The 26986-nt window shown below is 44.6% G+C and overlaps 1 protein-coding gene across 4 annotated transcripts in view; it reads right to left on the bottom strand.

The window, feature by feature from the left end:
• The window catches only part of SMAD3 (SMAD family member 3), a 61167-nt gene extending 37139 nt beyond the window's left edge, over nucleotides 1-24028 (bottom strand). For 2 of the 4 annotated variants that reach the window (XM_015873309.3, XM_085515208.1), the window contains exon 1: nucleotides 23498-24028. In XM_015873309.3, coding sequence (XP_015728795.1) covers nucleotides 23498-23703 — 206 coding nt within the window. In that variant the 5' untranslated portion in view covers nucleotides 23704-24028. Of the gene's footprint in view, nucleotides 1-10285; nucleotides 12753-18697; nucleotides 18759-23497 lie in introns of those variants that run through there. The other 2 variants (XM_085515206.1, XM_085515207.1) reach the window with 2 other exon arrangements.
• Nucleotides 24029-26986: the final 2958 nt, after the last annotated feature.

A 26986-nucleotide genomic window follows, 5' to 3' on the forward strand; every position in this document is an offset into this window, starting at 1 on the left:
CTCAGTTTCATTCTTATTAGAAGGCTGTAAAACTGAAGTTATGGCCTGAAGTTAACCTCTCCTCTGCACTAACAGTTTGTACCAGCATGCTGAGGAGAAGGGAGCTGGCCTGCATCTGCTGTAGGTTGCCAAGGCACAAGCAAACACTCAGACCTCTGATTAAAAACCTCTCCTGAAGCCAAAAGTGAAACAGCTGCCACACCTGCAAAAAAAGCAGCACTAATTAACTCAAGAATTTCCCAGCTTGTTAAGTGTTAATTTCTTGACAGCATTTCAAGCGCCGGGCCAAAAAATACCAACATCTGTAACAAAACTCCCAGTGAGCAAGAAGCAATTAGAAGTGCCCCCCACACAAAAGCCAAGATTTCAGAAGCAGAACAAGAGAAAAAAGAAAGAGTGAGGGAGATACACAGTTAGCTACCAGCAGAGAAGTTAATATTTGTTAATAAGAAGCAGATATCAAGTGAAATGATTTACAAGTTAAAAGGCCGAAAGTTGAGAGGAAGAGATACTAACCCCAAGGGAAAGACATTCTGCTCATATACCATCTCTGGGGGGAAAATCAGCAAAGCAAAACACTGGTATGTTTAAAGAGATTTCTTCTTTTCTGATAAATATCATAAATCCACATTCGATAGCTTGGATGTATTGGGTTGCAACTTTAAATCCTTTCTTTTTCATGTCCTACAAACTGTACAGAGAACATCTTGAAGTTTCAATAGGGTGCCACTGACCTCCTTCCTGCCCTTAAAAGGCTCCCTAAAAAAAAATGGATAATATTACACAGAAACTGTGTTGCAATTCCTAGGCACAGCAGGGTCAGCTGAAGTTCAGTCTTCCCTTTGAACTTCTTTGCCTCTGTGGGCTACAGTCAAATCTTTAGTGTTATTTTAACATGGCTTTTAAAGTTTAATTTCCTTTTTGTGGCTTTGTATGATTAACATTATTGACGTTAGAAGTGATACGCAGCCCCCTTTTAATCTGTCAGAAAGCACGGAAATACTTGTGGATTCCCCAACCCGATTAATTAAAACCTCGCCTTCAGTTGCAGCAGCAAAGGCAGCAGGAGGAATCCCACTTCCCCCACTCAAAGCAGCATTTCTGCCCTTCACCTTCCCTGGAAGGGCTGTGCAGGTTGGCAGAGCAAGAAACCGATGCTCAGCTTCATCAAGTGACTGCAATCGATCCTTCTAGGTCCAAGGCCTAGTGCTGGATGCACAGCAATTTCAAATCCTCTTCTTCACATTACTTGATAGAAGCTTTGCATAAGTCTCGGTGTCAGCCCAGCAGCAGAGCAGAGACAAACCAGAATACCAAAGATTTGTAATATTCTGCTTTACATCAACATAATCTGTACCAACCTAAACCACTTCGTAGCCTTCTGGGAGCTGCTACAATAACACAGTTTGTTTTGAACCCGTTTTTCCCTAAAGGCAAGGGCCCTTGGAGTCCACATCCCAGCATCTGCTGCCTGCTGTCACTTTGGGGCTGTGACACCAAGTTGAGGCAGGTAACTCAGCTGGCTCACCTGTGCCCCTGGCTGTGAGCAGAGCCAGAAGGGAGGGATGGAAATAGGGATCCCCAAGGTCAACCCCCAGGAAGCACCAGTGAGGCCCTGCACTGAGATTAAACCCCAGCCAGATGCTGAGCTCTGAGCTTTGCTTCTTCAAATAAACAATAATTGCAAATGATCAATAGGACAATAAAATGTTGGAAAAACAAACTAGCTCTCACATGTTCTTTTACATCTAGTCCGATCCTCACTCTGCACTAAAACAACCTGTAAAGATTGTCAGCAAAGTGTGACTACAAGAGAGGCAACAGCACTGAAGGAGGTCAAAGATAAATAAGGGTTCCTTGGCCAAAGGTACTTGGGTATAAATCCAGCAACGCAACTTTAGGAATCTAGTTTACCAGAATCTTTGATTCTAGAATAAAACAAGAACAAGCCCCAGCAATCACATAAACCCAGCTAAAATCACATAGGTTTGGCTGCAGCATTGCCATAGGAAAAGTAGAAATGACTCATCTAATGCTGCAGCGCTGTAAAAAAGGCACTGAACAGAAACAAGCCAGCAAGGGCAGTTTGCTGACAGTTTTTCTGTGATGACAGGCTTCTAAAAGATATGCCAGTTGCAATAAATTCTTCCCATTTAGCTATCTGGCATTAAGTTGAGGGAGCCAAAGGCTTAAAGATGTCACATAACATAAATGCAACTCTAATTTTGCAGGTTCTGAAGCAGTGACACCCTGGGTTTACTTTTCTTTTTTTCCCCCACCTCTGCCTTCTTTGATATGCCAAATCCACGACCAGCACAAGAAACATCTTTGCTCCGTTCTGACTAACATTTATCATTTGTATATAAAGTAGTCATTATTCAACCCAATGCGAATTCAGCAAGTGCTCTTAAAAATCACCCACCCCCCAGCAAGAACCACAAACCAAACAGCCGCCCACACCCCGGCTGGAGCATGCCTCTGCATTCCTGAGCGCTGAATAACAGGAGGCTCTTTGAGCCCGTGCTGCTTTCCTCCTGCTCCTCTGAGCCCTTCCCCTGGTGTTCACTCACTGCTGGAGTGACAACACTGGGATCACCTTCTGTTTTCAGCAAAACTCCTTGCTAAGTGCTGCTCCAAACCGAGATGCTCCTGGTACTGTCTCTTCTGTTTTTACTTAAATCCAGAAAACTGAATTAAAAAGAGAAAAAAAGTATAAATGAGCAAGTCCCTCAGCTGAGCTGTCTCAGCATCACTGACAGTGAGAGCTCCAAGGTGCAGCTCTGGGTGACAGCCACCTACACTCATCCCTCTGACTCGGGTATGAAAGCCAGATGTGCAACCAATTTGGCCAAGCAGGGAAAGGACTCTTCATAACTCTCTCCATCACTCAGCAGCAAAAAGGGATTGATTACAAGGCACTGCAAGCCCAAGGCAGGCTGGCTTCACCCCCAGCTAGAAGGAAGGCCAACACACCAAGCCAGAATTAAGGCCAACACACCACACCAGGCTCAGGACGAGACCTCTGGAGCTACCTCACTCTGCAGATCCCACTTCTCACTGCCTTGCTGAGGCCTCCCTGCACTGCTGGATATATGCAGTCCCAGGGAACGTGGGCAGCTGCTCAGGGCTAAAAGTGGAGAGGGATCCTGAGAAAGGAGCAGCATCTCTGGCTGCACAGCATGGAAGTCTTGCAGCCTCCAGCAGCTGCAAAAGCAATTTGGGATGGTGAAAGCAAAGCTCCCCTCCCCAGGACAAAAATATTTCCAAACCAAGATATCAGGCCACAAATAAATTCTCAACAACATACAAATTACTTATATTTAAAAGTACTTCCTTACTGATCTGTCAGAGAAGTTCTGCACCACCCAACTAATTCCCAGGTTGGCCTCTGATCCTACAGCAGCTGGCTTTGAAGGAAGCTCTGTTGAACTTAAATCCCTTATTTTCCTTTTGACCAGTGTTAATGTAACATTTCCATGCTAGGGGAGAGTCATGCAGTAAAGCATCATCATCCAAACACTGTTACACCACAAGCTGCATGCCTATTTATTTACTAGGCTAGGGAAAGTGTCCAGAGCTCTGGGTTTGCTGCTTCACTCACTGCCTTCATGTTATGCCTTACCTGGATCAGATTTTTCTAGGTCTTGGATGCAAAAAATGCTAACAAATCAAACACGAAAAACAGACTTAAAATTGGAATCGCTGAGTAAGTCAATCATCTCATGCTGAGTGCTGTATCAAGGCACAGAGAATTTGCTTCCCTTTGCTAAGGGCTTTGCAAAGATCTTTATGGGAGGGCCTCCTATGAGACACCACGCACCAGCTCTGATCCAAGGCAGGTACCCAAGCAGCTGCTCCTCTGACAAACCCTGCATCACATTTAGCACTGCGCTGCCCAGGGGTGCTGGATGTTCCTCTTCAAAATCTGTCACCACTGCTCCCAAGGCAGCAAGGAATCACTGAGAGATACAAAGATTCCCCTGGGCTCTTCCACTCACCCTCCTTCCTCTCCTCACCTCTGTGTGCTGAATGGGAATAGTCCAGGAAATAGTGGAAAGATATTAAAACAAAACAAAAAACATCATAACTTTGCTCCTCTAAAGCCTCTGAATTTCTACCTATGAAGAATCAGATTCCAGGCATTGAAGTAAGTTATTTTGGGAAAATAAACAAACCAAAACTAACAAAAAAGAACCCACACCAAAATACTACAGTAGTGTAATTGGAAAGAAGAACTCTTGATGGGTTAATTTAATGAAATGATTCCAAGTACATTCTATTCCATCCTTATTGACTGAGTAACTAGCATTTATCCCCATATAATGGTATCAACACAATCAATAGCTCCCCAAGTAATGTCAGCTGCTAGCTAATTTACACTTCCATAGTTGCCATCTGCCATTCAACCCATTGTAACACAAGCCATGAGCTTAGGATCCTAAACTAACATGGCAAAACAAAACTATTGAGAGACAGGAATTTTACCCGTATTCCCGACGGGTAAAGCAATACATTTAATCCAATTATGGTTTCATCACTCTTAGTTTTTCAAGTTTCATTACACAGCCAGGAAATTGTGTTACAGTATCTGTTTATTTAAATTCAGCCATCGGTCCTGGATTTCAGAGAGAAATGAAAGACACTCATTGAGATCTTAGGTAAATTAATGAAAACACGAGACTGCCAAATAGAAAAAGTGAAATGATTCTCATCTGCGTGCTTCCTGCTCCTCAAACTACCATTCTGTCTAGTCTCTATCAAAGGAAAAAAGATACTTATTATTTCCCTTTAGAGTTGCTGCAGGTTAAGTACAGGGCCATGAACAACTCAGACAGAAACACATCCAACTAAAGCAACACTCACACCCAGCAGTCCAGCACCCAAGAGATGTGCAAGGACAGAATTTGCTCTCTGGGAACTGCTCCACAAACCACACAGTTCCTACAGCACTGGATGAAAATTCCACATTTGATCAGAAAAGCAGTGATCAAAGATGGAATGAAACACATGACAAATGTTCGGCTCTGAGTCACTGCAAACACAATCAGGATGATAATGCTGAACTCTGTGGCCAGGATCATACCCAGGATGGAAACAATGGGACATATGGGCAAAAGCAATACTCTTCCTTCTTTCAAACTGTCTATTGTTCAAGAACAAAGCAAACCACATCCAAATACATCTGGCATCAACATCTAATATTTTGCAAGCTGATCATCTTGCTTTCAAAAACCAAAAGGACCTGAACATCAGAGTAGCCCATAAATTTTGCTACAGAACATGATGAGCTTGGAGAATCACTTGAGGAAGGCAGCATGCCTGGTACTGCCCACCTAAGAAGCTGGGCAAACTGGATCTCCAGCACTCTCCTTTTCTTTCACGCTAGCAAATTTCTCCAAGGGTGACCAAGACGGTGGCTGGAAATGGCCTGTTCCTACTACAAATGCATCCAGTTTGCATCTCATCCCCTGCTTAGATCTGAAGAGTGGCTGGGAAAGAGGGCAGCTGGGAGCTGGCTGAATGCTGCCCTGGAATGCAATGGCAGGCTGCTTTGAAACCACAGCTCTTCCCTGTGGGGAGCAAGCTGCTGGCAGGAAGCGGGCTCATGTGCTGTACAGAGCATTAATAGCAAGCAGTGCACTCCCACAAAGCACTGGAGCTACCACAAGCTACTGCATGTGTACAACCAGGAAACCCCGAGCTCCAGAAAATGCCTGAGCTCATCCTCATCGTGCTGTGTTACACCCTGGGTGAGCTCTTACCTCGGGCTGAGGGACCCTGAACAAGGATAAAATGACCCTATGATTTCCCCAGAAAACATCAGGCTACAAGTTTGCCTAGGAACAGCCTCTGCAGTCCTTCCACCATCAAGAGACAGCACAGGGCTCAGTCAGCAGAAGCTGGGCACCAATGTCCATTTGTATGTGCTGTGTTGAGCAGAAACAAAAGGCATGCAAGCAATCCCCTTTCTTCTCGCCTGCATTTGAATGTTTGGTTCCCAGGCTGAAACTCTTATCCAAGTATTGACTCCAGCTGAAGAAATGAAGTGAAAATTAATCACGTTGCCATTTTAAGCAGCTTTCTTACAGCTTTCCAGGTTTCCCCAGGCATCTCTTTTCCATGTGAAAAAAAAAAGAGCTGAGGCAGAGCTTGAAGACTTTCTTATTTCTTCATGCTTTCCAGACCTGCTGAAGCCTGGTCAAAGCTACAGAAGGCCCCAGAAGCCCATATGCATCCATGGCACATGCACAAAAACAACTGCAAACATGCACGCAGCAACCCTCACATCTTCAGGAAGAATCTCAGTCCCCACCTCTCTGCAGAGCCCATTCACACGCAGTTAAGAACATCTGGGCAGCCCACATCTAACAGGTCTACCACCCTGCCGACACTGCAAACTTGCTGAGCGTGTGCAGAGCTCCAGATGTGGGATTTCTTAGGCAGAGACACATGCAAACAGGAATATGACAGCTTTAAGCTTTCCCTGAAGAGCTTGCATCACAACAATTAAAAATGCAGCTCTGCTTTGGAGACTGCCCACACAATAAAAAGTACAAGCTTCTAGTATTAATCACCTTCTGACAACTCCCATTGCAATTCCTAATAGTCCTATCTACTTTAATTCCCCCAGAGTGTCAAAGTTCACTCTGAACTGGGTTAAAACCAAGACCGGTGCAAAGAAAAAACTCCACAAAATGAAAAAGCATCTTTCTTCCTGCACTTCTAACAGTAAAAGCCCTTTTCCTGTTACCAACCGGATGCCACTGGAAAGGAACACTCAAGGTTTATGGAAGGTAAAGAAGTAATGGGCACAGCAGGTTTCTTCTGGACCTCAAAACAGCTCCAAGTGGTGCTGAGTTACTCTTCCTTTTGCCCATAGCTGAACAGCCCTGCTGCCTCAGCAGGTCTCCCAGCGTTGCAAGAACATCATGCCATCAGCCACGTGCATCTTTCTGACTGTTACCTGGAATTTCAGTGTTCCAGGTGCAGGGAACACCATTCCCAGTGCAATATTTCTCTGGCAACTCGATGCTCCATTGGCCTCCAGCAGCTTTGGGATCCCTGAGTTACCTGAAACATCTGCCACGACAGCCCCAGCCCAGGCAAGTATTTAAACATCTTTCAGTCCTATTGCAAAGAGCCCTACAGAGGCACTGCACAGCCCCTGCAGAGCAGTCAAGTGCTAGATGAGAGGCAGATGTCTTCAATCACACGGGGTGAAGGAAAATGCCTTGCATCTCCTCTGAGCGCATGCTCCTGGCTGAGCCTTCAAACTAGTTTGCTTTGCTAAGCACCTGTAAAGCATAATTCAAATAATTATAATCTCGAGGTCTTCTGTAACACTACCACAATGTATATTTATTACGTTAAAAGCACGCGAACTGCTACCAAACAGTTATTCAACATCCATTACAACTTGTCCAGGCAAGCCTTATATGCTGCGTAATCATATTTTTCCCCTCAGGGCAGAAAAGCTAAGCATTGAAACAACAAGATACTGTTTTGCCCTGGGCTTACCCATAAAAGAAATACTTGAAGCATCATATCTGCCTTTCCTAGAGCCCTCCTGAAACTGTAAAAGTGTACTGGCATCCTAATTGAAAACTATTACAAATTGAAAAGAACACACAAGATCTTTTTTCAACAGCTCATAGTCTCACTTCATAAGGAAAATCAATAGAACAGGTAAGAAAATAAACAGTGGAATCTCTTTAAATGAAGACAGGATGCCTTTCTAGAAGATGCAGGCACACAAGTTACCAATTTCAATGCAGAGGTCACCTCTCCGCCCACAAATGCAACTGAAAAGCGCACGACTTCCAGGATATCACAGAGTGTGATCTTGTTGCTGTGAAGACACAGCGCAGCCCTGAGCAGCACAGAGCCCCACACAAGCAAGCAGCAGCCTTGGGCAGAGATGGCCAGAAATAAGATGAAGTCCTCTCAATCAGAGGACACGGAGCTGCATGCTTACTCGGTCCCTAAATGCTCTCTTTCATTTCATACTTACTTGCCAGTCACGTTTCTAGAAACAAGTACCTAAACTAAGTATGTGAAGCACCTTTTTTTCTTTGAAAACTCAAAGAATAACATTGAACACATATTTAGGAAGCAGACTGCTGCAGCCACTGCAAGCTAAAAATCATTTCACAGGCAATCCTCGCCAAAACGTTTTAATTTTTAAGCAGCAGCAACCTGGCTGTTAAGCAGATCTGCTATGAAAGGTCAAAAGTCAAATTAAAGAAATATTACTGCAGGCAAAGCAGCTCCCTTAGAAACACACACATCTGACAACACCTCAAGCAATACCACTGCCATGTGCAGCTGCAGAGTTTAGGAAGGGAACTGTGAACTGTTCCACTGCCTTTATGAGGCTCAGCCAAGCAAGACTCCTCGGAACACGTCTGCCTTGAGCACATGTGGATTTGGTGGGTCTGCTGCTATTCTTCCCAGTGCTCACAGGGCAGAAGGGCTTCCTGCTGCTCCACACACACACAGGGCTGCCTGCAGGATGCTCACTGGAGGCCTGAGATCACGGAAAGCTGGATTTGAAGAAAGAAATTCCTAAAGGAGGGGATGGTGGGAAAAGAAAACAAGCAAGCAACAACAACAGCGTGCACCGGCCCCAAGACAATTCTGGGTTTCAAGAGAAGTTTTCCCCTTCCCTCCCTTCCCCCATATTAAAAATAAAGACAAAAAAATAAACCACGAAGGGAAGGAAGGAAAAACCTCACCAAATTTGATGTTTGTTTTAGGCCTATTGCAACAACTGCTTTACTTAACTTTCATCTGCCTTTGCGGTGTTTCCTAGCCTCAACTGTAAAAAGCAGAGCATTCTATACACAAACAGCAAAGGGTTTTATACAGCAGGCGGTGTCCATTGCTGGGAGCAGAAATTAGAGACAGGTGTTGATTGCAAAATGGACGGTAATTGCTGTGCACAGGGAAGCCACAATACCAAAGTGCCCAAAGCAGAGAGAGCTACAAGGCTCTCCCCCCTGGCAGTCACTGGGCCAGCCCGTGAGAAAGTCAGCTCTGGTGACGGCTATGGTTCACACACACTGTAATAAAGACTTCCAGATTTCGTGTCTCACAGCATACTGTTACTCATTATTCACTAAGAGATGACTAAGAGAGAAGGATAATAGACAAAAGGACATAAAACTGCGCAGCTCCCATCACAGAAACCTTAGAGTGGGTTTGCATAGCATCCCTTTGGGTTGCAAGCCAGTCGAGGCTGTTTTCCCCTTCTGCCTTTCCAGCAGAATAAATGAACAAGTAGAACAGCTTGTGATATTTACATGATGGGGAGAGATCATCTGAACTGTCTGAGCAGACAAAGTCTACATAGATTGCAAGTTATAAAATACAGTGAGAAAGTCCTCTGAAGACCCCTCACCTTCCTCATTAGTGCATTGGAAGTTTCTGCAAGCAGTATGAAACAAACTGGTAACAACAAGCAAACCTGCTAACTTCCACAGTAGTCTCCTTCTCCTTACTTCCAGCTTAGTGATAATCCTGCTTTTATTAGGTGCTGATCTATTGCTTTAAGCACTGCCAGTGCAATGCAGGATGAGACCAAATGCCAGAGAAAGCGAGGGTTTAGCTGGAATAATCTCATGAAGGGCTTCAAAAAGGCAAACAAGGGAAGTACATTAGAGATGCGTTTGAACACCATCAACTGAGGCTAAGAAATAGATTAAAATTACAAGAGATTCTTTTTAAGTTAAAGAAGAAAGTATCATAAGATGTATTTCCATTCAGTGCACTCCGACTCTATTTCTGACAGTGACATACCCATATTCTGGAGTATGTTCACCTCTGACAAAACGCACAGTGGAGATCTAGCTCAGCTTCAGTAAGAAAACTCCCATGAAGTTGTAATGCTTCACATCTGCATTATCCGACATACCCAGAGGCCAATTATTGCACACGGAAAGATGAGGCAATTACAAGGTAATGTTACCTTTTGTATAATTAACTTATCTGTGTGCTAACAAACGCTCAAATTGCAGGGAGCCAGACTTGGTTGAGGAATGGAGGAATATTGCAAGTGCTGCTCATGTACAAGTTGCACAAGGGTCAGACAGACGGCTGCTCACGTTCCGCACGGAGAGCACCAAACCCCTGCAGTCTGGCAACACCCAGCCAGCTCTACCCACACTTCTCCCTGCAGGAACACCTTGTTCCAGCACACAAACACTTGCAATTCTCATGAAAAGTGCTAGGCTAAGGATGGCACGTGTTCTTCATTAAGGGACATGACCTCTAACAGGTTGCTTACCTTGCACAGTGAGGAATCGCTGGTTGTTATCTCCGAAGGGGGCATCTAAAGGAGCAGGGGAGTCTGAATCTCCAGTGCTTTTCACTTCAGAAGTACCTTGCAAGGACAGTAAGCAAATGGCCAACTGGAAAGGCTTTGCATGGGATGAGATGGCTAGTCATCAGGGAATCACCTATTTGCTGGCAAAGCCACAAACCTGTACTGAATAGTCCCTGGTATTGAAAGAGACAAGAAACTACCAGTCACTGGCAGAGGATGCTGAGAAAATAAAACCCTTCTTTGCAGTCACATTGTTCAAAGTCAAATAGTTCCCTCAGTAAGTAATATTCCTCCAGCGGTTCATAGCTAACAGGAACTGTGCTTGGAGAAGTGGAAATTATAAGCAAAATTACGTCACTGTTGTCATTATAGGTAGAGATACAACAGCAAAAAAAGCATGTGGAAACAAGAGAACTTGGGATTGTTGTGTTTGTTGAAATGAACTTGGCTTAGCAAACTGTGCTAATGAGACACAGAAACAAAGCCCAAGATGTCTCTTCTGTCCAAATCTGCTCTGCCACATACTGGCACAGTAACAAAATATTTAGGGTTAAAGTGTAAGATAAAAATATATTGTCTAAGTGTGGGGGATTACTGCTATCACAGCTTTCGCCAACATAATGCAGCTTGCTCTGACCAGCTGGCCTGGATGTGCCTGCCAGCAACATGCATTCCCTGTGACTTTCTTTGCATTCCCTGTGACTTTCTTCAGCCTGCAGAAAACTCTTCTAAAATTTCCCCAAAGAAAAGATTCCATGAGCATTTTCATCCCTGCAGATGGGTTGTACAATACATACAGTGTCGCTGGTCACCTCTTCCTCAGTCCCCAGGAACTACTGCAGTGGGTACAAACGTATGCAGGCTGTAAAGCCTTCTCTTGCTTCCCCCACTTCATCCTACTGTGCCAGGAGAAAACCTCAGAAAATGAAACTCAGTCCCTGTGACAGTAAAGCAAACTACATCTATCAATTCTTACCAACTATCCTAAGAAATACTTTTGAGCAACAGCTTCACTTGCATTAAAAGAAATGAAACCCTACAAGTTAGTGCTAGATTCAAGTCAACATGAGGTGCAATCTATAACTGACCGAAATTAGTTACCAAACCACTGTTAGAAATGGTATGGCCTATGTTTTGAAATAATCCTGGTCATCTAAAAATAATTCTTCAGTGATTGAGGTTGTAGCAATACATTGCATGTGCACTTACAGTGCAGCAGCCTTCAGACAGTTTTTGACAACAAACCACCCCCAAATGAACCTAGAAAAATATTCTTCATAGCTGCAGTCAGCACAGTGATGTAAACCACAGTTAAGGATGAAATACAACATGACGTGTAAAATTAAGATGCAACTCTTCCCCAACTATTCTCATAATGATGGAAACTCAGAGCTGCTCTGCACGTGCAGAAGTGATGGCCCAGAAATCACAGAGAGGAAAACACGACTTACTGAGCTCACAACAAACATCAAATCCTGCTCACACCACAAAACCATTCCTGGCCTGTCTTAGGCTTTGTCACATTAAGCAACACCTCTTGCTCTCACAAGCACAGAACACTCCTGTTCTTCCCTGTCCCCTCCAAGCAGCCACCCTTCCCTGTGCTTAAAGATTCTGAGGCAAAGCACAGGAAGAAAAATAGTGTTCAGCCTAAAACATACCACAACCCCTAAACAAAGTAAAGCAAGGCAAACCCCCAGGAAAACGCAAGGCACAAAGGCACAGATCACAAAGGCATACATTAGCAGAGTCCATTAATAAATCATGCAACAGCTTTAGCAGGGCCACACAGCATCACAGGCCCCAAACCAGAAAGGTCAGAGGAATTCTGCACCCGTGAGCATTCCCTACTCCATCCGCACAGAATTCCCTCTCCCTGCTCTTACACTCCAATCTCTGTGAAGCATTGCAGCTGGCTGCAAAAGCATTATCCCACAATTTCATTTACAAAAGCACATGTGTATACAGCAAGCAAGGGTTACTCAGTTTTTGTTCAGACGTTAACAGCGTATTAATATATATGTCTTTTAATTTGGTCCCAATGTTTTCTTTCTTTCTTCCTTCACTCAAAGGTTGACTAAACACCACTTTCTACCTGGACACAAAGAATTGTTCTAAAACTTCCATCAGCCTCCCTGCAGTCCTAAACCTCCTGCTTTCCCTCTCTTCTGCTGAAGTGCACGAAGACTATCAGGATGCACGTAAATCAATGGCTCTGAGCACAAGCAGATCTTTCATCCCCTATCAGATAAACTGGAAACATACCAACTCTGAACATTAACACTCAAGAACCGAATTAATAACAGTTATTAGCTCTACCTCCCACCTTTCTTCTTTCTTTTTCTTCCGGAATAGCTGGCCTGCCAGTACGGCAGGAACTCTGAAATGCCATCCTAAAAATAGAAAGCAAGAAAAGAGGAAAAAAAGAAGGGGGGAAAAAAAAAAAGGAGAGGGGGAAAGAACGGGAACTGAGAGAATAAGCAGAGTGAGAAGCTCTGTAACATAAAACTGTCTCCAGCTTCAAAGTCATCAGCCAATCATGATCCAATAAATGCCTGTATTTTTTTTTTCTTCTAAGATCAGAGCACTCAAATGTCTATTTTTATTCCTGTTTAGAAGCAGCTACCTCAACAGGGCTTTCAAACCAGTGGAGCCTGGCATGCAAAGCAGTGACTTACAAAACCCAATTTCAAGCCATAATTTCCATGGCCTACACTCGCTTGTATGTGTTCATTTGTGTCTGGTATAGCAATATTTTACAGCATAGTCACACGTACGCAATGCTGCTTGAAGAATATAATTCGGAATGCTACATCATGACTGCGTTACGATTTATTAGCACTACTCAGGAAGAACAGCTTTTAAACTATTCCTGTTTCCATCCACAACATGGGGAGATGTTCTCTCAAAATTAACATCACTTCAACCTTGTGTAAGGAGAGCTGCAGTTTGCACCCAACCTGTTGCTTTGCCTCTGCCCCCACGCACCTTAGTGCAAGTCAGCCCAGTCCTCGGGCCCTCATTATCCCAGCCTGCAAAAGGGAACTGAAATCTTCCCACTGCAAAGGATTCTGAGGCCCAAGTAATACAACAGAGGTCACTAACACCCTCCAGCAAGCACGAGCCCTTCAACAGGCTGTGAAAAGACCATGATGGAAAAGGTGGTTAGAAAGGCTTGATAAATAGAAAAGATTTTTTTAATCTTTAAATGGGAGCTGTTGATAGTTTTTGAGCTTGATGGTTGCCTTTCACATAAAGTAGCTGTTTAAAACACATAAGGACTAATCTGGAGGTTGTTTTGCTCTTCAGAAATCTAAATAACCATTATCTCGAGCATTACTTCTTGATTCTTAACTTTAGTGAAGGGAGGCATTAAACACACTGCTTCCCACAGCAAGAATTCAAATCCAACTTGCTTCAATACCCTTGAAAAGAGCATTTATTTCAAACGTGTAAATGATTTAAAAGAAAAAAGAGAAAGCTTAATTAATAATGTTGTTTCCAGCCAGATGGCCAGCTATTAGCTTTCAGTCATCTCTTTCAGAACAACTCACCAGAAGTCTTCAGATGCAAAGGAGTTTTAAAGCAAATAGGTGCCCACAATTGCCCGGCACTCAGCAGCTGCCAAACTGCTCAGTGAAAGAGCACAGTTATAGGTACACAAGCGATCCCTTTTTCCAACACGTGTTGCTGTGAGTCGTGGCTTTAAAGCTCTACCAACAACAGCACCATCACTGCACGAACACATTTCTTTCATTTAGCATTCTGTGTTTGGATGGCGTTATGCTCACATATGGTTATATAATATTTCTTAAATGAAAACATGAGGCTGCGTGTATAGTGTTTCCCCTGGACTCGTGCTAACACTTTCAGCCTAAGCTCAGAAGCAGACCACTGTGGTATGATGTGCATCAACCAGTCAAAATATTCCATGTGCCCAGGAGGTACGGCACAGTGATGAACAGATAAATATTATGCAAAGCCACTAAAAGCCGACCACTAAACATCTACGGAATCCTAGTATCCCCACTGACGTAGCACCTACATATTTTCAAAGAAAGCTTCCAAAAAAAACTGGAACTGCTTTCTTAGTGTGGAAAGAGATGCTGAGCAGCAAGAGAAAGCCTTTTAAAGTAGCAAGGTACAGAGTTTTGCAACCCTGCCTACCTCTCAAAACGCTGAGAGTTTTTCACAACTGTTATTACATTCTCTGACATCTTTGTGAGGCAAGTGCTGTATTTTCTAGGTAGGGAAGAGTGAAGTACAAGTAGGTTAAGTATTTTGCTTAATGGTACACAGCGGTGTGGAACAAAATGTGATGTTTTCAGTCTTCCCTAACCACAGCGTACGCTCATTAGGCAGTAATTCACAACAGAAAACCTGTCTTAACTCAGTTACAACTGGAAAAAAAAAAACAAAGATGCAACTGCAGCCCTGAAAGTGAACTTTCAGCCTTGTGTTCTACCAAACAAACAACACGAGACTTGGGAAAATGGGATCAGCTGCCTACCTACACACAAGTTATTTACGGGATCTAATTCAGAGCAGCGCTTCCAACAGCCTACAGACTGCCAGCAGACTTCTACTGGCAAAAGACATCAGTCATGGAGTAACGCTGGCTTTGATGAGCAGTGATTATTGACTTCTTTTTAATTTACATTCAGCTATTTTGTAAAGCTTGCCTCTAATGCAGTAGTTTCAAACGAGCTTATTTCCACTTCCCATTGCTCTAACTCATCTCTGCTAAGACTGTGCTGGGCACTGGAAAAGGGAAAAAAAACAACAATGCAATGCAATTCTGAAAAGAAAACAGCACTTAAACAGGCAAAAAAAAGCAAGCATGAAGATAGACCCAACTTCTTTAAGCTTACGGTCAACAAATTAGTTAAATTCAGGCCCAAGAAGGAGGCATGGAGGAACATTAGCTAAACTACGAGCATTTCAGTGTGTCAAGCCTGTGAAACTCACAATGCAATCAATCCGGGCTCCCAAGAGCAGAGCCTTGCATTCAGGTTCCAGGTCAACAGCAACAGTGATCCCAGGCCTTCCTTCCAACAAGCCGGCCATGGGGAAAGAGAGAAAGGACAGATGTTATCAGCAGACCTTGTGCTCCTCGAAGCTCAAGGCCTGGAATTGTGGTTGGGCTTTATCTAGGCCATGCACAAGGAAACTCCTATTCTTTTTCCACTGTATGCAAGGCTTGTAGCAGGGGAGGTGTGAGGGTGCTGCAGGAGAAGCACACTGCAATGGCTTCACCATCAGTATGTGAGCTGGCTGAAAACAGAAAAACGGCCAGAAAAAAAAACCACAATAAAACAAAAAGACAAAGCACGGTGAGCACAGCCAAATCCTTCTTTATTCAGGAGGCAGTGCCAACACCAACTCTCATCCAGGGCCATCTCAGCCACAAAATGGAGGCTCTCTGCCAAGACACAATATTGCCCAGTGGAAAATCGTCACTGAAACATGAGCAAGAACTCCTTCAAAATGAAACGCTCTGCAGAGAAGTTCCATTTTTACCAAACTTCCAGCTAAATCCTTCCTGATGGATCTCCAGCCCAGGGCTGAAACACACCAGCTTTGAGCAACCATAACACACTGCGCCACACAGGGTGCCCTCGGGACCAGGCAGGCACCCAACCCAGCGGAGAACACACAGTGGCTTCAAGAGCCATGAATGTAAGGGGAAAATCTTACAATACTCAGCCTACGAACACCTCTATCCTTCATTTTCAGTCCGCTGCTTTCTTCTGCTGGCCTGACTCTCCTTTCACGTGCATGTAAATCAAGCAAATTTACTGAAATCCACATAATTACACAAATGCAAATAGAGTGGGAAAAGACTCAGGCTCCAGCTGCTTGTCAGCACCGCTTTTATACACAGAGTGCTTTGTAAACACCAGCATAGTTGTTCAGATACCTTTACACATGTGCTACAGATTGGCTATGCATCTGACTCAAGGGGTACGGCAATTTGTTCGACAAATAGTAAGAAAAGGACAATCCTGTACAATTCCACATGTGTAGAAACCACAGACTTTGTATCTCTATGAAAACAAAACCCGATGTATTTGGTGTTTTTGTGTATAATGTGTATAAAATTAAAGGTGCTTGTAGTTGGGTCTTTTGTCGCCCCACACAACAACCAGTTATAAAGGGAAAGGAAAATCTGGCATAAGTGTTCTCTCACCACTAAGTAGATAAAGTAATAAAAGCAGTTGCAAAGGCAACACAGACACAAAGATGCATTCGCATGCATGTAGATGCCCATTGTTTTTGTAAACGTTAACAGCTTTACATCTGGGAAGTAAATCAGACCAGGCAAATTTCTCCTTTCCCATTAAAGAAACTAGAACAGGAAGGACAAAGTTTTTCCTCTTTTATCGTCAGAAAAGAACATCAGTATCAGCATCCACCATTCTTCCACTGCTGGTTGCAGCCTCACCACAAAGGAGGAAATTTCTGTTCTGACTTCCTTTTCTAAAGAGATTGTGTTATGGTTCATAAACATCACCAAACCTAAGAAAATCTTCAACCTTTTCTATGACACAATCTGTAAGCAAAAGTTTACTAAGTTTCCAGATCAGATAACAATGAATCATGCAGTGAGCTAAGGATGGTCTACCTGATACCCTGAAACCAAGACTCTCCTTCCTGAGAATCCCAAAGCTTGGAAGAAGTGAGGGCTCTGGGCAGCCAGACTGACCTTCCTTGTACCCTGCAGCCTTCTCCCCAGGATTTGCAGGCTCACCATTGTAAGCTGACACAGCACATTCCTTTGGATGCCCCAAGCAGATGCTCCTGGCCATAGGGTCAGGCACACACAGAGCCTGGTCACACGACTCCCTGAAAGGTGCCACTTGTTTGCTGTCATAACCTCAGTGCTGACCCAGTAAGCAGGCTGAAAAGGTGCGTCTAGGGACAAATACAAGTTATCATGATCATCTATTCATTTCTCCTAGATTACAGAAGTTTTACTGGACCTTAATTATTAGATATGCCTCCTCATGAGGCTCACAGATGTGTTTTGTTATTTCTTCCTCTCTCCTTGTAATTCAAAAATTCCGAATAACCTGAAGTCTACCCACACTACACACAATCATGTAGGATACTGCAACCTACCTTGCCTCTAAATGAGCACATCTGGATAACCCACACCAGCACAGCTACAACAGTTAATGTTTATGCTACATTTTAGTTGTCAGTGAAGATTTTTTGTTCTGCAGCTCACACAACTCTTCTGTAATTCTCTACAAAACAGGATATTGTTATTTCGTACCTGGCTCAGCTCTTTTGAAAATAGGGGCTACTTCTTTATATCACTATTATTACTATGATCATATCTAACAGTTCATTCATGCGTGCTTCTGAACCATCAGGCCTTTAAAAGTGGAAGAGAGAGATCTGCTCCTCATTCTGCTCCTGCAGAGCCACAGCAGCAGCAGTAACCCAACCTCATGCTTGCTTCAGTCCCACCTTCTGACAGGGATGGCAAGGACATGGGGGAGAAAATGAGGGTCAGGCTACAGAGCGGCTTTAAATCAGTATAAACTGCACCTTATTGTCTCTTCAGCAACAAGCACAAGGGCCCAGTTATTAACAACTTCCCTGTCTTTGTTTTTGGACTCAAGTCTCATGTAGCAAAACGTAATTAACAAACATTTGCTAAGTGCAGTGGAGCTGGCCGACTAGAAGGAGAGAGTCTGAACAAGAACCTCTGCCCTGTCCTTATTCCCCTCATCCCTGCTGCCAATCTGCACAATCAGCTTTGGACTGGAAAAAGCTTTTTGCACAGCACATCAAGGCAAGCAAGGACAAAAGTTAATTAGTACTGTTCATAAGCCTTACTGGAAGAGAGTGCTGCAGCCCATCCCTGAAAATTTAATTGCACTGCATAGAGGAAAGCTAGAAAAAATAATCATAATAATAGGAAAAAAACCAGAAACGGGTAATTTGAGAATAAAATCTGATTTCAATTTAATTCAAGCACCGTTTGGCCCTATTTATTTCATAAAGCACTTCATGCAGGATAATAGCATTATTGTGCATCTAACAGTGTTAGAAGCTCCTAATAAATTAACGAGTGAAAATTAATAGCTGCTCAGTCCATTAAATCTTGTTAATTTTATTTTTGCTGCAATAATAAAGTGATCACAAGTTGATATTATTAAACTAATATTTATTAGAAGAGCTCATTTTAATTGGATCCCTGATGTGATAATCCCATACAGTGTGCATTTCTTGATTTCATCAATTTTTTGCATTTATTTCTCATTATATTTAAATGACTGCAATGTTCAGGGTCTTTTCCTAACACTATAAAAGTTAAGCAACCATCTTAAACATTTTATTTCACAAAGATTCAACACTTACTACACAAAATAATGAGAATCTTATGAGTCCTTCCAGAAGCTGCTTTAAATATTTCAGTCCCCTGAAAAAAGGGAAAAGAAGAAAAGGCAGAGATGAACATATAACAAATGGTAGGAGACACTTTTTTTTCTCCCCACTGGCCCATCTGTATCTTACACAAACATTGCTCTGTGGTCTTCCAAGTCAAGAGGAGTTTCAGCACCACCCTGAGCCTTTGGTGAGTGAGGGAGGAGGAGGGTACTGAAGGGTAAGTGTGACTGCAGGTAGAAAGTACACTCGACTGAAGGCTGAGTCCATGTACTTGTTGTATTTTCACCTTTATACCTGATCTGCAAAGTCACACTGACAACACAAAAGCCAGCCACAAACAAACCAGGAGGCCACGTCCACCCTGCAGCTACCACCACCACAGCCAAAGGAACTCACACGGCAGCAGTGAGACAGTGACAGCATAAAGGTTAGGGCAGGGCCATAACAACCTGCCCATAAAGCCAGCTCAGTACAGAGGTTAGCAGAGTGGTGTGCCAGTAAAATTACCTGCAACTGGGAGCCAGCAAATGTCAAGGCAGTTAGACTGCATGCACACAGGACTGAGCTGCAGCCAACGTGCCACTGCAAGCCAAGCTCACCTTGACAGGAGCCAGCCTGAAAGCAGTATGTGCAATAGTAAAGCTATGTATACATGTCCCATGTACACTGACAGGCTATACTGAAAATGAGACAGCTAAAATTTGGCATAGAAAATAGAGATGTGAGCACAAACACACAACACTGGCCGGTCTTTTGCTTGGTGCTGAAACTTGACAGATGCCAACCTCAAAAGAAAAGCAGAGCTCACAGCCCTGAAAAGTGCCTCTGCCACTTACCCTATCTGCAGTTTCCCTATTTTCTTGGTATTAAGGCAGTGTTAAGATCACGGTCAACCCTTATAAATAATGCACAGTCAGCACTCAACACAATTACGTTCACACCGAAGATCTTCCTAAAAATCACTTCGTTATTCTTCCTGGTTTCCCCACTGAAATGCAGATCATTTAAGGAACACTCTGTTCAGCTTTCCTTTCCTTTTTTTTTTTTTTAAAGCAAATGTGCCATATTTCCATTTCACTTGGTACGTTCTATCCTTATCAGATGAGTTCCACAAGAAATAACACCCACCTCTCTTCAAAAACTGCTTTCTAAATTAAAAAAAACACCACTTAAAAGAGGGTATTCCTTACGTACAGGAATGCTGGCTCCTATAAAACCGCTGGTGATACCAAAAAATAAATACAGTGATAGGCTGAATAGAAAACTCTATGAAAAATATATTAGAGAATGTCATGAGCTTATGTCCTAATGTATAGTACCACTAATGGTCTTGAAACAAAGCATCTGCTACCTCCTGCCACATATGCAAGACTACGTATAACACACAGCTCTCAGAAATTAGTAACTGCTCACCACATGTTTCTGACTTCCACAGTTTGCAGGTTGTTAAACACTCACAGTTCAGGCTAATGCACTATTTCTATGGAAAAACGCTCATGGTTTGCCAAGAGCACAGCATGGCCTCTCTTCAGGTCAGAAATAGCACCACGAACTCACAGCTCTTCACCCAGGCACGAAGTCCACAGGGATGCATTCATGTTCTGCAGGTAATGCCAGCTGTCAGGTTTGCTGCCAGCAAATTCCCAGCTCACCACAATCTGGTCTGAGAAGCAGAGAGAGCTATCAAAACTTCAAAACATCTGATAGCAGCTGGAATAGATCTAAGCTTGATCACAGAGCAAAGCAGAGAGGCCATAAACTCAAACACCTGGATGTGATGGGGTATGCACTAACAGAACTCCATCCTCAGCCTTGTCCAAAAAGCAGTAAAAATGGCCATCCTAAGAGCTGGGCTTTCAAGATCAATGCAACTACTACAAAGGATATACTTTAATAGTCCAACCAATGTGTGATTTTATCACTGTATGCAGTACTATGAAGAGTTACCTCGCTGCCATGCAGACATAGCTTGCTACACCTCACTAGGTCAGCTCCCAGCACCAAAGCTCAGCACACACAGGTTTACGGGCAGCTCCCATGTGCAGCAGCATGGACCGCAGAGCAGCAGTGCTCCAGCACACAGCTCTCTAACAAACCCTTTTGCCAGGCACTGGAAACATGAAGCAAGCCGGTGGTCTGAGGTCTTTCAGGTGGAAATTGTTTCCTGCTCCAGCAGGAAAAGAAAACAAAAAGGAAAGAATCCTGCCAACAGCTCTGCTAAGAACCATGAGGGTCTCTCCAGCCTTCTGCTGTATGCCACTTGTCTTTCCAACTGGAACCTGGGGTTGGAGGTGTGTCTGCCAATCCATCTGTGAACTAATTCATCACATAGAAGTGACAACAGGAACAAATTTGGCCTTCTAATTCCACAGTCCTACAACAAAATTTTGTGTATTCATTTTCCTTGTTCTTTCTTAAATTGTGCATTCAGCCTCACCTTGTCGCTACAGGAACCTGAAGCTGTCAGCTCATCTGCTGCACAGCCCTTAGTCCCACAAGCAATGTTCCTGCAAAGCTTGAGCACTTTCACATCTGAAACTTGCTGTGTCTCATGGATACAATAGCTAATTTTGGACTTACCCTACTCCTGCTGGGCCAGAGTCATCGCTGGCATGGCTCCACCGTAATTCAGCCTACTGATGCATTACAGACAATGCACACCATGATCTAATCCTTAATGATGTTTTTTCCCCTTTCGCCTCCCTTCAACACACTTATTTACCTAACTAGTAAAACAAGATACGAAGCATTAACTTAAAAGAAAATACTGAAACCACACTAGAATTGTCCTGAAAATGCTAATTTGGAGTGACAGGGTGACCAGATTTGTAGATACGTTAGGACAAACAGCACAGCCCAGAGGAGAGGACACAGCCCAAAGTCACTGCTCCAGCTTTGCCACCACCCCCATTCTCCGATACCTGAGTATCAACCCCTCACTGTGCTGCTGCTGAGGGCCCAGAACAAAGTAACTTAACAACCACCACTTGCACCTTTGTAATGCCTGTATTAAACAATACCAAATGTACACAGGAAGTGTTACACTAAAAATCTAGTACTAAGACCAAAGGAGCTGGTGTCAAAATATGCTGATACTCCCCAAGCAGCGAGGTTTAAGACATACAGGATCCAGACTCTGCATTACAAGTGGGTATGAAATGTTATAATTCCTGCATGGATTTCTTATAGCTGAGCACAGTCTATGAGAAGCATTAGCTTCTGCACAGCAGGCTCTTCCAGGACCATCTCTGGAGGTGATAATATTTACGACTTGTGACATCTGCTCGCATTGTTACTTATTTTACAGCTTCACAATTATTTTGCTCAACTGAAGCATCCTATTGCACCCATCTCTTTGCTTCCTTTGAATCACAAAATACCAAACTCTCCGTCCCTTGCGCTACAACACCTTGTTGCTAGTAAAAGAATCATCCACAGGCTTCATGCTCTGTTCATCAGCAATGAGGCACAGTACCAGAGTCATATCAGCAGGGCTGCTCAAGTCATTTTCTTCTTCCGAAGAGGTATTTAAGGGAAGTGGTTTAGATAGGGCACTATCTGTGAGGGATCCACACTGCTTACCAAGAATTTCAAAATAGAGGTTATATTACGTTTGTTACCAGGGGCAGCTCTGCACGCGTAGCTCCCTTCTTCAGCTAGAAGAGGAAGCCTGAATAACTCTAACTAATAAAGGCGAGGGGCTGGTTGTATCAGTGTAAAATCTCAGCCACGGTCATTCAGCACTAGAATATCAGGAGAATTCTTTTTTGTTGTTGAAAAAAACAAAAGCCAGAACAACAGGAAAAAAAAAAAACAAACAACCCAAGCCCTACAGTCGCTGGAAGAAAAATTTCAGAGTTCTAAATGCCCACATTTCTAAGCTACTTGCTTCACTTTTTCATGCAACAGATGCTGCTTTGTATTAGCTACTGCATATTAAATCATTCTGACAACCAAGAAAGCATACATTTGTTTGCGCGAGAGAGGAGCATGAATACACACACACAGCTATCTTCTCACGCAGAAGCACACAATTATGCAGCATTCAAATATTTGGAATGAACTTTGGCCCGTGTTTCAAACAACAACCAAAAAAGTGCCCCTCAAACAACGACCAATACCAGCCCCAGCAGTCATCTGGCCCCGCACACTGAAATCAACAAACCCTCAGCAATAAAGCACCGCCTGCGGCCAGCTAGAGCTGAAAGTTACGGGCAGGATTTTCCTTTGATGGGATACTTACACACACGTCCTTCATGATTTACAATGGGCTCAAAGAGCTCAAAATGAAGGCTAAAAATAAAATCTACGTTAACACAACATTTAGTATGTATGCACATGGGTTACATTCACCCTTTGGAACAATCCCCTTCAGCAATGCCATTTGTGTTCCCAATCTAAAAAGCGATTGGAAAACACACACACAGCAGGGCTCTCAATCACCTCTTCGTCTGTCCAGCTAACATGGAAACAAGCAAGCGACCCAAACAAACCATTTTGCTGATAGTTTATCAAAAATAAACAAATCTTCCCCTAACAACGCCGGAGAACACGCTGAAACTTCTGACCACGAGTACCCACAACACGCAGAGCTGTTATCCACAACTTTTTCTCTTCATCTCAGCCCTATTTTCTGCCCTCATCCCCTCGCACTTTCTCCCTCTCCCGTTATTACACAGCGCTCCCACCCGCCGCCACTTTCTCCTCCGTGTAACCGCACTCTCTCGGATGGGCGCAGCGGGCGCCCAGGCCCGTCGGCCCCGCCGCTACCTGGGGATGGTGATGCACTTGGTGTTGATGTTCTGCGTGGTGATCGCCTTCTCCAGCTCGTCCAGCTGCCCCGTCTTCTTCAGCTTCTTCACCAGGCTCTTTACCGCCTTCTCGCACCATTTCTCCTCCTGCCCGTTCTGCTCTCCTTTCTTCCAGCCCAGGAGCCGTTTGACGATGGGAGGGGTGAACGGCAGGATGGAGGACATGCTGGCTCTGCCGGCAGCGCCCCGCCGCCCCCTGCTCCGCTCCGCGCCGCGCAGGCCCCGCGGGCAGCACAAAGCCCGGCCCCGCTCCGCTCCGCTCCGCCGCCTTCAGCGCCTCGGGGCCGCGGCACCAAACTTTGCCCGGAGTTCGCCGCCTCTCTCCGGCGGCGGCGGCGGCGGCAGCTCCCTCCTCCTCCCCCTCCTGCCCCGCTCTGTGTGCGAGGAGAGGCGCCCACTCCAGCTCATTCCCAGTCTGTCTCTCATGCAAATTGCCTGCTGGCCGCCCCGGCCCGGCTTCCACCCCCTCCTTCCCTCCCAAACACGCTCACTCACGCCGCCGGGGGAGGGCGGGGAGGCGGCCGGCCCGCCGGGAACTCCGCTCCCCCCCTCCTCGCTCGGGGCTGGGGCCCCTCGGCTCTCGGCTCTCCGCTCTCAGCCCCGCTACGGCGCCGGGAAAGGCGTCCCCTGAGCGGCGCGGCCTTCCCACCTCACAGCGCGACCCTCAGGGCCCCCTCAGCGCGGGGACCCTCAGCCCTGGCTGTTTTCTGTGGAAAAAGGAAGAAAAGTAACACAAACAAGTGCCGCACGTCTTTCCACGCAGCTGAGCACCGCTCAGTCAGCCTTGGACAATCAGCAGTTTCAACTCCTTCAATTTACTGTTCTCTTCCTTCATCCTCCCACTCTGCAGACCGGGGACCCGAATAATTTTCGCCCTGTATCATCTCCAGTGTGTCGTTTGAGCCTGTTTACCACCAGACCTGGTCAGAAATTCTCAGACGGAACATTTTGGTCATTGAGCCGCTGTGTGTTCAGCTCTAGGTGCTTTGCAGAGAGGCTCTTGTTTTGCACTAACTCAGGACGGCATCCAGGTGAATGCCCAGCTCCTCCCTTTCCACTGCTGGGCAGACAGGGCCGCTGCCCGGCCTCCAGCATTGCCCCCTCATGCTGAAAGGGAGCCCACCCAGATACAAACAGCAGCTCCTCAGTGCTCCGATCCTGTGGTAAATCGCCCCAAAACGATGCTGAGCAGCACACAGCAGCCTGGGGCCACCTGCAGAGTCACCGGGTGCCTCCACCGAGGCCAGTTCGCTTTTCTGTGCTCCAGCTGCACGCAACAGCCATCCAGGAACAGGGGGTGAAAGTTTCAGGGCCCAAATTCTGAGGTTTTGAGTTGAGAAATGCTTCCCAGCTTCCTCCATCCTCCCAGACGGGATGATGGGGAGCAGAATCTGGGAAGCCTCCGGGGCTGCTCGGCAGCTCCCAGACACCTACAGCTCTTGCCAACCCACGTTCTCCAGTTCCAGGTTCCAGTACAACCCAGTGGGGAGACTCCTCGAAAGCCAGCATCCAAAATTCCCTGTGTGTACAGATTCAAAGCAGCCAGCTATACGGATTGCCTTGTGGCAAGTTAGGAACCTACGGGTTCAGACAGCGTCTGATGCTCAAAGGCAACTGGCCTGACTTTCACAAGGGGTTTAAAAACAGACAGTGCCCTTTGTTCCAAACTGACAGTACCAACTTCTGAAATATCAATATTTGGTACAAATTAAATACTCTTTCTCCATCATTTTTTCCCCCCATTGCTCTCATATTATTCCCAACACACATTCCCCGAGTGTCTTGAATTTTGGAGGCTCACCACTAAAATTTTGGAGCATTGCCTTGACCCAGTTTTTGGCTGCTTCGATTGGGATGCCTGAAGTACAGAGACGTGGAGCCCCCATAGAGGATCCCAACATTGCTTGGGGAAACAGTTCCTCAGCACCTCTAAAACAATGCAACAAAATGTTGTCACTAATAACTCTAAGAGCAGGATGCCCGGTTTTCTTACTGACAGTGGCTGGTGTCATTGCTTTGCTGTGCATTTATGTTTTATCTGGGACCTAGTAACAGATAGCTGGAGGTCAGTTAACAAACTGAGCTTTCAGTATATATATATAAAGTAAGAGATCTGTCACAAACTTAGAGAATAACCTGAACACATGAACCAAGTAAAACACAGATGGAGGTATTAAAAAAAAAAAGCATTTGAAGTATAAATCCTTACTGTGATTTTAGGTGTGGTGAAATTTAAAGCCATCATTTTCTATTTTCCTACTTCTGGCTCAGCACGTTTTGCAACTGAAAGAATTACCTACACGCTAAACCAAACCAGGTCTCCTTTGTTTACAGCATTGTAAAGCAGGCCTAGGCAGCTCAATAACTGATCTAAACCCTGGGCTATGGCATCACTGTGAACACTGGTAAAATAAAAGAAAAAATAAACAGTTGTTTTCAAGATGTTGAATTATGTTTTGAGATTGGGGATGTCACATTGCATGGAACAACCTGTGTCCTTGCTGGGGTTACCTGTCAGATTAAACCATGCTTTGAAAATAGGGCTTTCTGAACCCCTGGACAGTAATCCTTTCTTTCAGAGAGTTTTGGACACTCTCAGAGTGGAAAAATTAACAGACAGGAAAAGACGGGACCGTCCCAATTTTGCATGGCCTGGATGTGCTCTCTGGTTTACAAAATGTCTGATGTCTTGGAAGCCACCTCTGGGCAGGATATGTTTGCGTTAGTCTTTTTTTTCTTTAAACTTTGCTTTTTAGAAATTGCTATCTTTATACGTCTGTGGTGTAGCACAGGTCTGGGGGCTTCACTTGTTGCACTTAACTCTTATTGAAAAATAAGGATAGCTATAGCCTGCAATAATGTGAGAAAACCCAGACCAGCTCTCTGTGGTTCATACACTTAAAGGAACGTACCCTTAATGACTTTATTACATTTCTTAACCCTTTACTAATACACAGCCATCTTAACTATTACTAACAAAAAATCATCTCCACGTGTCATGCTTGTTAAGAGGATTAGTTGTTGACTAGGAACAGGATTTAAATCTCACTTTAACTAAGAGGAAAGTGGGGTTTTGAGCAGGAACTCTGTAAAATTAGCTGGAGAAACAAGGTGTCCTTTGAAGCTCATGTGTATTTACCCTTATTAGAGACACGTTTTGACAGTGTTTGAGACTGAAGATCTTGTAAGGCACAGATGCTATTCCACCTTCCCTTTATAAGCCTTAGATCTGGAGCAGACAACACTGGTCCCCTCAGTGCTTACCACCACCCAGCACCCCCTGAGCAGGGACAGGCTGGGTCAGGCAGGCTGGAGCTGGCATGGCCATGGCACACTCTCTTCAGTGAGCAGGGTGCCTGCTGCAACAGCTCCCAGGCTGCATAAACTTGTAATTGTGGCTAGCTTGTGAATCAGGGAGTGGTTGAGAACCAGCTTCCACTGTACGGCC

The sequence above is a fragment of the Coturnix japonica genome, chromosome 14 (assembly GCF_054131305.1).
Source record: "Coturnix japonica strain WE chromosome 14, WE-NBRP24, whole genome shotgun sequence".
Lineage (NCBI taxonomy): Eukaryota > Metazoa > Chordata > Aves > Galliformes > Phasianidae > Coturnix > Coturnix japonica.